Source organism: Diprion similis, chromosome 2 (genome assembly GCF_021155765.1).
Source record: "Diprion similis isolate iyDipSimi1 chromosome 2, iyDipSimi1.1, whole genome shotgun sequence".
NCBI lineage: Eukaryota > Metazoa > Arthropoda > Insecta > Hymenoptera > Diprionidae > Diprion > Diprion similis.
In genome coordinates, this window is record NC_060106.1 from 18,535,325 (window position 1) to 18,547,462 (window position 12,138).

The 12,138-nt window shown below is 33.5% G+C and overlaps 1 protein-coding gene across 5 annotated transcripts; it reads right to left on the minus strand.

Moving 5' to 3' along the window:
* Window positions 1–785: 785 nt before the first annotated feature.
* On the minus strand, window positions 786–11,129 carry LOC124415960 (heat shock factor protein). Of its 5 annotated transcripts, XM_046896722.1 has the most exons (12): window positions 10,876–11,129; window positions 9,132–9,240; window positions 8,865–8,989; window positions 8,332–8,682; window positions 8,104–8,186; window positions 7,838–8,023; window positions 7,395–7,484; window positions 5,107–5,592; window positions 4,597–4,702; window positions 4,349–4,448; window positions 4,006–4,230; window positions 786–1,494 (listed from the first exon to the last, which is right to left on the minus strand). In XM_046896722.1, the coding sequence occupies exons 1-11, from the start codon at window positions 10,978–10,980 to the stop codon at window positions 4,019–4,021; spliced, it is 1,953 nt and encodes a 650-aa protein (XP_046752678.1). In that variant the 5' UTR covers window positions 10,981–11,129; the 3' UTR covers window positions 786–1,494; window positions 4,006–4,018. The 5 variants fall into 5 exon arrangements, with proteins under 5 accessions (XP_046752678.1, XP_046752680.1, XP_046752679.1 ...); XM_046896724.1 differs by lacking the exon at window positions 786–1,494 and having other exon boundaries at window positions 1,839–4,230; window positions 7,395–7,457; XM_046896723.1 differs by lacking the exon at window positions 786–1,494 and having other exon boundaries at window positions 1,839–4,230; window positions 5,119–5,592.
* Window positions 11,130–12,138: the final 1,009 nt, after the last annotated feature.

The following is a 12,138-nucleotide window of genomic DNA, read 5'->3' on the forward strand; positions in this document are numbered from 1 at the left end:
GACGCTCGTAAACCAAACTCATTTAAATGTTTTTATTAAAGAAGAATGAACGCCAATTGTCATTCTCAAGTACCAACAAGATTTGGTTGGGAAATTTTTTTTGTTTCTTCATTTGGTACTATTGATTTTCTCTTTAGACGTAAACAACTTAAGCTTGTTAAATTGTACAATAAAAATGAATATCCGAGTTTGCGCGATCGGCAAAGTTTCAATTTCCGTGTTAAAAATGATTTCTTTTTCCAATTGGATACAATAACGAGAATGATTTTTTTTTTGTGTAAATATTTTAGACAAGTAAATATGAAATTCTTTCACATTTCCAACAAAGAAGCATGTCCTACAATGTCTGCATGTGTGTGTGTATGCGTAAACCAAAACATTTTAACTCAAAGTGTACTTAAGTATGGAATTATTTGTAACCATTACTGTCTAGTTAGAAAAATAATGCTAGATTGTACAATACTTAATTGTATATCTAATATGGATTTCAGTGAATGCAAACCTCGCATCACCTAATAATCTTATTGCTTGTGAGGTATGAGTCAGTGCAAAGCAAAGATTGATATAAACTATTTTATCAACTTACTGTATTTTAGCAGAACACAAGAAAGTCTCGGAAGTCTAAATGAATTAACAAGAAATCTTAATTACACAGTACGTAATTATTTATACGTACATCACACAGAAAGAATGGAACATCCTGCTTATGGTATATTATTGAAGCTGAGATTTGGAACATTATTCAACCTGTTTCCAATTTATTTTAACAGCGTTATTTCCTTTTGTTGTTAGTCAATTATGTAAAACCGATGAAAACACAACCAGCCTGTGCTCATAGTGATTAAAGAATACGTGATTAATTGTTACAACTGAAATTAGTAAAATATAATCCAACTTAAAAACTAACATCCAATATCCTATTTGTCGATTTCCCAGACCAAATATATAACTTTTTTTTTTTACAGAAACCGATTAATTAATTAGAAATAAAGGGGAGGAAAGGTATTCCTATCTGTTGTCTGAAGAAACATAGTCAAATTATTGTTGAAAATTTAGTGATCAACACATTGATTAAGGAGATACGTAAATTTTGTGTTGTTCGTAAAAGTAAATGATTTTCAAGTAATTTGGTTTAACAAAGGAATATACATACTAGCCAGATGTCAGTAATGCGAGTGCAGAAATGTTTTTTGTAGTCATGTATATAAACGTTTGAACTCTGGCCGGATGTCTCACATCTTCAACCCTGTGCTTCTAATCGTAAGCATATATACTACATACAAATTGACCTTCAATACTTCGCTATTTTCACCTCCTTTTGATTAATAAACATGCTTAAGTTATCAATTAATTGATAGAGAATAAGTTTTGCATTATTATTATTATTATTATTATTATTATTATTATTATTATTATTATTATATTTTAATAACAAAATCAATTGGTAATTTAATTAATTACCCAATTACGATACCCTTAGTCTTTCCTCCAATTCTAAAATAGAAAGAGAAGAAATTATAGTTTTCATCGACTTAAGAATAAAGTGTATAGCATATAGACTACGTTAAACTAAAAAAAAATGTCTCGATTCACTGATCTCTGCTATTACTAGACCATGAAAACATTCGATCTGCAAGCTCATGGATGTAAAAGAAATTCCGAATTGTCAACATTCAATCTGGTCCGAATTTTCTGATGGGGCAGCGACAAAACGGCACATTTACCATGACCTGTGAAAGGCGTCTTCTAGCGATGCATACCGTACAAAGTACCCGCCATATGGTAACAGTATACAATAATATAAAAAACAAGAAACAAAACAAAAAGATACACCTAAATTCTACTTTACTCGGAAGATTTCAGTCTTTTATTTTATTTCGCACCATTCACTTTACAATATACATAAAAGCTTCGTTATCAAACGAACAATTTTAATCGTAATTTGATCCGCTAATTTCGATAGCTTCAGACCATATGACCTTTGAATAATTCACTGGACAGTTTATATCTATAGTGCGAGAGGTGCTACGGTTTTAAATAAAAGCAAAAGTCTAAAAGACGTACTTGCTGTAAACCGTTGAAAACATTCATAAAAATTATAATTCGAAAATCAATTTTTCATTCATTCGAAATTATCCTTCTATACAATATTCATTCAAATTGGACTTTGAAGACTAAAGTCAAAAGTGCTTCAACCGTACATGAAGAAAAACAAAAATCTGCGGATACTTCCCAATCCACTCTTTCCCATTGTCAATAATCGAATTTAAAGTTTGACTTGATCCACAAGTTGTTAAAAAAAAAAGAAAACCAAAATGAACTTCCAGAGATTTTTGTTCGGAAGTAGTTGCAAAGCACTTTCAAAATTTATTAAAGTAAATAAATAATCAATCTGTTCCAGATTCTATATCATTTTTTTTTAGAAGCTCAGTCTGAATATATTAAAATATTGATCATCAATGAAGATTTTTAAACCGACAAATTACTATCTTCAAAAATAAGACCACGGTTTTATAAGATTGTTCAATATGTTCAAGAAAAAGGCTTCAACTAAACATTTCTAACAACCATATTTAGGAGAGGTACAATATACAACAATCTGACAAAATTCGCAAAAATTTCGAGTACATAGTTCACATTGTGTCGGAAAAATTTTGCAATTTGCAAAACAAAATTACCGGCTCTCTTAATCTAACAGTTAACGACCGTTACTTTGTGCCGATAATTATTTCATACCAAAAATCTGAGCCTTGTAGCCGGACATTTTCAATCAAAATGTTCAAGTAATGGTGAACTTAAATTTACCCATCAAAGTTGAACTCTTAATCTTTTGTAACAGTTTGAATTAAATTAATACGTGATTTCTGCATTGAAAACTTATAAGAATACTGTGCAGGTATTCTTCCAGTGTTTTAGTATCAAAGTTAAATTTAAGAAACTGATACAAATTGAGCCAACTTATCGATTATCAGAAATATTAAAGAACAGATGGAACTTATTAATCTATCGGTGGTATGTCATTTTTTCATCAACTGATTGTCAGTTTTTTCAGACAATCAATCGCTTCACACGTTCATACAGCAATTTTTTATAGTCTTATCCAAGCTTGCATTGTTTGAATGAATTCTATTGGCAACTATGAGATTATTAAGAAATATATATATTTATATATATATATCAATATATTATATGGTAAAACATATAATAGTCGTCTATAAAATCTAAAGTCAGTTATTACTGTAAGTAACAGTTTGGACCAAATGCAATGATATTTTTGCTGTTTTTTTTGTTCGCTTTTTTGCTTTTAGTACATAAAATTATCACTATAAATGTTTTGCTTCATTAACCTCTGATTATACAGGTAGTTTAGGGAATATTTACAGAAAATACCTTTCTCAAATTCCACATTCAATCAAGAGACTTGACTAATCACTGTTATTGTTTAATAAAGACAATCTTTGCGTTCTTTTCAGTTTCTGAATATATTGCGACTGAACAGTACCTGCAGTTGTGGCAAAAAAAAAAACACAAATAAAAACTATCATTGTGCAAGAAAATAAGCATTCAATGAAACTGATGAATGTTGTTAGACAACTCTATTTCCATATTTCGAAATTGATGAAATGATCAATGTAACTCTACATGCACTGTAAGTTTACAACCTATTCGCCAGGTGTTTCTGAATTTACTGTGCTTCTTTTATAGTCAATATTATAGTATAGAGAGATTACATAATACCAAGAAGAGTGAGGCTACATTCTGAAACTCAAACCTGATCTATTAAAAGGTTTTGCAATCTATTACAAATTGTCAAGAAATTTGACAGCTGCGATAGAAATTCATTGCATTCTAAAAACTTGAATATAATAACATACATATACATATACATGTATATAGATACATAAATAAAACAATTTCAACTTGTCAATTATTTGTTCAATCGCACATCATTCTGATAATGTCGAGCGTTTATTAAAGAACTTGACTGTAAATATATGTGCTCACCGCATAAGAAGACTTAAGAGGATTCTAGGTTGTCGTTAACAGCTTTCAACGACTCTAAAAGCGATGCCTTACTGTCTTCCAGGTCGTAAGTATCTTGATAATTGTTTGTCGAATTATTCAATGGGGATGATAGCGAAGAGGTTGCTCCCAAAAATATATCATTATCAAAATCGAGGAAATTTTGAGGAGGATTGTATGCCATGAGTTCTCCACCCCCGTTAAGCTCTGAAATATTAATTAGCACAAATTTGTCAATACCAACCAGGTAACCAATGATAAAGAGTACATTATTTTTAGATCAGAATAAAAATTTTAGTATAACTCTTTGGAGCTTTCAGCGTACCCATATCATCTCCTTCTCTTTCTCTCTGCATCTGCGAATGTGGGTCAAGTTCTGGATTCATTGGTATCCCAAACGACATTGGATCTTCGGCACCAAATAACTGAAAAACATTAGAAAAAAAAAAACAAATAAATAATTGATAATGAGACAGAGTTGAATGCAGATGATTAAGTAGCACATGAAGGATTGTCATTTAATAAATGACTCAAGAATCGATAGATCAAATACAATCAATTTCTTATACATACTCCCAATAGAGCATTGGCGTCAATGCTGTAACCCTCGCCTCGCAGCAATTCTCTCAAGTTATCCAACTCGGACTGCACAGTTTCCACGTGGTTGTCCACTTCCTCCCTGAAGACAATTTTTTATTGTGAAAAACAAAAAACCAAATATACACATTGCTTAAAAATCGACTCAGTACTTAAAAAATATAAATGAAATATACAAACGTATTCTGAAAAAAAATATTAATAATAAGAATATTGTTACTATGACTAAATCTTTTTAAATCTGTAATACATATAAATATGAATAATATTTATGGTTTGCTTAATCAATTGACTTGTCTGGAATAAGCTAATGATATGTGAAAATTGCAAATTGAAATGAGTATTACGGTAATATTTGAAGAATTTAGAAAAGAGAAGATGTAACGAGATATCAATTCATTGTAAACAACCCACACTCAGGAATTGGGATCAAAATTATAATCCCTATAACGTTGGTTGAACACCTTGGGGCTGATTTGAACTTACGTAGGTCCTAACCTAATTGGATCATTTAAACAACTCAATGATAAATCGCTAGACGCTGCGCTACTTCCTTCTCCGTTGTTATTTGTGATGACTTCTCGATTCTTGATCGCGTTGTCAACTTCGTTACCAGATGATCTTTCCTCCATCAGTGAATCTTCATAAACATCATTATCATTGACATTGTCGTTATCGTTTTCAATGGCATCAGGAATCAGCAGTATCTCGTCGAGTTTCTGTAATTTTTCTATAGGTGATACATTATCCACACTTCGATCCTCTTCTGCGCTTCCAGCGCTGTCGATATCCAGGTCAAGATCAAAATCGTTTGATGACTTCATGTTTGCAGCCATTGCAGCTAGTTTCGAACTCCGAACTACAGCCAATGGAACAGGTTTCATTTTCCCCTTACATTCGATGGGTGAAGTTTTATCAGGCGGAGGACTACTGGAAGTTGTTGCAGGCACTTCAAGAAACAGCGTTTCTTCCCTAAAAAACCGAGACAGCCCCGCTTGATAGCTAGTCTTGATTTTTATATTGATCTCGATTTACTTAGCTTAATACTCTCTCTCGCACTCTTTCTCTCTCTGTCTCTCTCTTTTCCTTTTTTTCTCTATCCATATTCTCAGACATGCAAATTTTATGCTGGCAGCCGGAGATAACAGCCAAAAATGATAATATAAAAATAGACGTGAAAATAAAATTATGTAATAGAACAATAAATATTTCGTCAAAAGGTTTGAAGCCCTAATACGGTTACCAAATTATGGGCATGAAACCAAACTGTATTACCTTGTTTGAAACAAGTTCAGCATATTTAGCTGCTAACTGTAGCTTCAGCTCTGCCTTAGGCACGACTACAAATACGAATATTAAGACTGTCGAAAACAGGAATGTGCAGAAATAGTAACTATGTCAATAATGAATCATGGAATCATGGAACCATGGATGGAATAATTAATATATCGTTCGTATGTAGCAGTGCCTAAGGAAAGAAAGAATGAATAAGGAACGAGATTAAAGTTAGTAACATCAACGTAATTTAAGACTGGGAAAAAAAATACTATCTCGCAACTTCAGACTGAATTAAGTATGTTTTGCTTCATCAATCTTTACTAAAATTTATTCAATCCTCAAGTTATGAAATAACGTTTTTTTCCAGTAATGCATCGTTACGTTAAGTTGACGAACTGTGACTTCATCATAAAAACAGTTTTCATTCATACAAATTGTCTACATTTGCGCCATCGGTACACCAGATTTAGCATGCTGGATTACATATATTTTGAAGACATAAATTTGCGCTTTTGAAAGTTCAATTTGCACAACTACAAGGCTTGAGCAATCTGCTTTAAGCAGTAGAAATAGTTACAAATGTAATACTCATTAGTAATGCTTTGATTTGGAATGCATAGCAACTAAGAAAGTAATAAATAGTTTGTATTGTTTACGTTAAGACTTGTAAAAATATAATATCAGGCCTTCCGCTCTAGTTTCGTTGATAACAAATGATCAAGAGTTTTCCGAAGTTACAAAATTATTAGTTAGATTAATTTCTTTCGATGTTTCAAGCATTGTTAGATCAAAATCAAAAGTTTCGGATTTTCGACCTCGAACTTCTGGAAAATTCACAGAATTTGGATAAAACTTTTCACAATCATCCTAATCGTGCATCAACATCACAATTGTGTCATAATGCGATGCACGAAGAGATTGATTATGAAAAATATTGTTCAAATTCTCTAACTCGCTCAGAAATTCGATGTCGAAAATTCGATGTTTTTCTTCCGATTGTTTTCTTATAAAAATCAAACACGAATTGCGAAACGCATTAAAATTTCCTAAGCTCAATCTGGGAAACGATTTTTACAAGTCTGCCATGCATTCCATTTCTGTTCTGCAAATCCACCAGCATTTACCTGTTTACAATAATATCCAGCACACTACCAGTCTGGCGTGTTAAGTAACCATAGATCTGGTCTGTTTTGAAAGTGAATAGTAGAGCATAACTTGAGATTTCTAGGTATTTGGATGAAAAAAAAGAAAAATGTTGTCTCGGAAAAATTTCATGCAAAATAAGATGAAGTTTATATCTTTTCCAGTGTATCTATATAAAAATCGAAGAGAAGCCTTGTCGAAAATTCCAGATTGAAGATATCTAATTGAATGTTCAGTTCTTTGCGTAACAAAAAGAAACAAGAAACAGGAACAGAAAGACAGAACGATATTTGCAAGCATGACAAATCTCGGACACCAACACCAAACTCAATCACAGGAGAAATATGAATAACCTGGTATTTTCGCCCTGTTCCAGCGGCGGAATTAGAATTTTGACGGGCACCTTGTTTTTCCTCCTGGCAGCGTTCAAAACGCAGTCATTTCTTATACATAATAATATCCACAAATCACGAAATGCAATTTACGATGTATACCTTCAGTTGATTAAATAAAAAGAACAAGTTCCTTGCCAAAAATTGATTAGACTTATGCAAGGAATGGTAATAGATTTATTAATGCATTAGTATTTCACAGAACAATAATTCAATCAACAATCATCACATTCGAATCAGAATCTCATGAATACCATTTGACACGTTACTTTCTCTAACAGTCTCCAAAAGAAAAAAGTATTGCAATATTGTTGAATGAAACCCTCATGCCCAATGAAAATTAAATTAATGCATAGATGAATGATATTGAAACGTGTTTAAAAAAAAAATAATGTCACACTTACGGCTTCTTCCCTTTACTACCGCGATTCTTTTTGCAATCGACCTCTTGCTGATGGTTGCTCAAATGCACATCTTCTGTTCTATGGATGGGACTTGGGGATGTGATGAACTGTATATTGTCATCATTTGGAGATGTACCACGGGGGTCGGGGCTATGGACTGAAGGGCTGGCTCCATGCTCTAAAATTCTGTAATTAAACAAGCAATAGTAATGAAAAAATAATATCGTTTGCAGAAACATCACAACCACTTTGAAACGGCAACATACTCTGCAACAATGTATTCTGGTTCCAACTCGTGTTCGGTTGGATCGAGTTCGTGTATGACTGGACCCGTAGGTGACGTGTTGACCTAGAAGAGAAAATATCACTTGACGAACATGTTTCAGAAGTCAGTTAGAAAATTTATATCTAGTTTTTCCAAGGCACTACTTGTCCCAGGTGTCAAGATAAGTATCTGAAATCATAGATTCAAATCTTCGATCAAATCATCCTACCTTAACATTTGACATTTTGCTTTGTTTGGCTCTCTGACGGTTGGGATCATCGATCATCAGAGGATATCGCCTTTTGACGGAAAGACCTCCTGCACCTCCATTCCTGGATGGTTGAACAAGTGTGACCAAAAAGTGGATCAGTTTGTTGACAATCTGTTGCTGCTTGATATGCTTCTGCCTGAGCATTGCCAGCTCTCGCCACAGAGCTTCATTTTCTCGTTTCATCGTGCCCAGCCTAGAGTCGAGGTGCTCCTGACGACCGCGCATGCTCCTTACTTCCGTCAACATTTTGTTCATAAGTTCCGGTTTTATTATAGGTTGCGCCGTATCTTGACTTTTGCTGGACGCTATCTGCAATTACCAGTTTCCAGAATTTGCAATTACTTAGCGGCTAGTTTGTGGTGTTAAGGGTTTGATATTTTCAATAGAATTTGTTTCTAATAGATTTCTCAAGATATCACACAAGAATTGAAAATGAAGTCCAACAACGACAACTTTTGACAAATGAATATGAAAAGAAACAAAAGTATTACTTTTCGTTTGATATGCTCCAAGAGGCAAGGATGTCCTTTACAGAAATACTGATGTGCAAATTCCATTTCATCCTTGTCACACTTCAAGCCTCCTAGTTCGACGGATACTTTCTTGTGAAATCCATCTGTAAAAGTGCGCAAGCAACAAAGGGTTGAATTTAAGAATTTTTACATCGCCCAATCTTTTTTTTTTCTTTAGACAAATTGTGACTTAAGAGAAATTGAAATTCTACTTGAAACGTTTATTCACTAATAATAAATACGTACACATGTTAAGCTGCCGGACAAAACTTGCCATGTTGTTGTGTTTGTAATAGTGAGGCAGTAACTCTCGAGCAAACTGTGCCTGGTTTCGGATAAAAAAACTTGTTCCACTCTGTAATCACGCCAAAAGAGAATAAGTTATTTGTCACTTTCATGTTGCTGAAGTTCGGTGTCGAACTGGAGCAACCTTACGCAGGACTTATGGTATTACAAATTTCAAAGCTTGTTTGTAATAAAATGGCATGCAACCTTTGGGATGAGCAAGATAGTCTCATCAATATCAATAAGAGTCTAAAATGTGAAACGTACTGTGTGTACAATTCGGAAAAAATGAGAAATTTTTCTTTGTCTCTTCAAATAAATCAAAATTTGACTAGAATTACTATTTCATGGAAAAAGTAATTTACACTAACATAATTCACTTTCACCAGTCCTGACCATGAGAAAAAATTTTACATAAGCAATGCAGAGTCGGAAGCCTTTGATCTGATGTACAAGTGCTTTTTACTGTAGCAACTTTGTGAGTAACTTTCCTTACAAACACTCATAACAGGATCGTAATTTACTTGTAATGAAATATATTTTCATGAGCTCGATTATACGATATGATTCATCGGTATAAAAAGGTATGTCCACAAACTTGTCCTATTGATCAAACTGATATATGTGTAATTTGAAAGACAATGAAATGTATTGATTATATGGCTTATGTAGAAGTTACATAAGCCACTTATTTTTTCTTGTATTCTTTATAAACGGCTCTACTAGTGCAATTATCACATGACATATATTTTTCGCAAAAATTACCCGACGAATGATTATGGAAAGAAAGACTTGCAAAATATTAGTGGTAAAAAAATTGTTTTGGGCCTGTATGTGTGTCAGCCTGTGCGATAATGAACAGATTTCAAAAAATAATCATCAAACAAATTTATATAATCGGTAATATCAGGTAAGAAATTTCTTCGAGTAGTTTCGATTCGAGCTTCGTATTTACACGCCAGATTCCAAAATGCAAGACGGGATTCAAAGTTGAAGTTAAAATTAAATGAAGCAAAAAAAAATTATAGCCGTCACAAAGATGCTGTAATTTTGTGTGCTTTGATTTTGTCGAAAAATAAAACTTGTCACCATGGAAGAACAAATATCGACGTATCTATTCCAACCATCGTAGGTGAATGACAACAGGTTTGAAATTGGGCAATATACTAAAGTTTTGATTTCACTTTTTTAATTTCATACTTCTTTTTTCTCAGTGAAATCTACATGCTAAAAATGTGGTCCAATTTAAGAAGAAGTTCCTATTAAAGGGCTTGGGAGTATAGAAAAAATTGCGTACTTTCATTCTGTGCAAAATGCAAGAATGTTTGTCAATAGGTGGAAATTAAAAAGGTTACATCATTTTGTCTAAACACGATTATAGACTCTTATATGGTCAATGAGGCGGATCATTCAAAAATTTCCATAATCAAATTCTGTACCAACTTGTTGGTGTGTGTGTGTGTGTGTGTGTTTTTTGCGCGTGTGTACGTACGTCGCACGGTAAGATCGTTCGTATCATTGATGGGAGACCGTACATTCGGAAACGTCAAATGCCGCCAAATTATAGGCAGAAATGAAGATCATGCTATTTGCAATTATATTTTATAACACTTGATGTAAAACATGACTGATGATTCGGAGTGTGTGATTACACTTGCCGATAATTCTATACCTGAATGGAAAATTACGAATGTGAAAAACTTACGGGTGCCCAGCAAATAAGGTCGTCGGTTTCTGGATCCTCGACAAGTTTCCACAACTTGCCTAGGAACGCTGGCACGCTGGCACCAAGCTCCGTAATCGTGTGCATATTTCGTCTTATATTAAAAGCTCGATAAACACGAACTGCTACTGTAACTCTGAAGATTCTTGTAAGACCCGTCTCAATTTACGATTCACAATAATGGCCGACGATGTTATTCTGCTACAGCCTACGGCCATGGAACACGAAACGCGAAAGGATAGGCGAAAACAAAATGGCCGCCGCATAAGCGCGGCGATTATTTAAAATTGAATCATTCTCTTGCGCACGCCGACCGAGCGCCGACTGTGAATTTTATCACCTAACGATATTTGCGTGGAATTATTTTTAAATAACATAAATTTCAGTGATACAGGGGTCACCACAATGAGATTTGTCATGATCATTGGAACTCTGATGTCTGACGCAAATAATTATTCAAAAGGTTTACGGATTTTCACTTATTAACTTAATATTTAATGTTATAATTGAGCGACGTTTTATTATTCATTATTACGTTAGACACGAAGAAGGTTGTATGATTGTTTTATTCATTATTTTTTTACAGCCTCATTTTCACTGTATATAACGCTGTATATTATAATCATCCTACCAATTCTTACATCACATACAGCTGATCGTATCGACGATTCAGCCTGATGGCCCTCTTTCCGTTACGTAAAACGGGTTGCCTTCGCTAAGGCGTGACTCTGAAAACAATTCTCTACCAAAATCTTACAAATTTTTGCTCTTCTTTCATATTTTTTCCAACGTGTTTCGAGTGTATTAAAAATTTTCCTACCGTTCATTTCATCAAAATCTTACTCATTGTAGAAAAATGCAAAGAAGTTGTAAGGTTTTGTTGAAAGAATGTACAGCCTATACTAAAATAATCAATATACACGAAATTTTATCAAGAATTTCTATGGTTATTGCTCCTCCAATTTTTCTCCGAACATTTTCACCTCACAGACTTGATTACGCAACAAATGTAATATTCCGAAGTGTAATAGAAAGAAAAATGTCGCCAATTTTAAAGCTACGTGGGTATTATTATACCATTGCCTATAAGGTCACGTTTGACAAAAATATATCGATTGTCATACGATAAAGTGGATAATTCTTAACAGAGTTCAACAAAATTCCTTTGACGGAAAGACTGCAGAGTTCGTACGGTGAGAAATAGTCGTATTGCTAAGGTTAAACTACCACATCCAAATGTATAAC

Bases quoted from the DNA above. Each gene is read 5' to 3' on its own strand.
- LOC124415960 (XM_046896722.1), bottom strand. From the start codon at position 10,980: ATGCACACGATTACGGAGCTTGGTGCCAGCGTGCCAGCGTTCCTAGGC. The intron at 8,187-8,331 runs GTAGGATGATTT...TTTCTCTTCTAG, and splicing joins GCAAAATGTCAAATGTTAAG to GTCAACACGTCACCTACGGG. The intron at 8,024-8,103 runs GTATGTTGCCGT...GTTTAATTACAG, and splicing joins CCAGAATACATTGTTGCAGA to AATTTTAGAGCATGGAGCCA.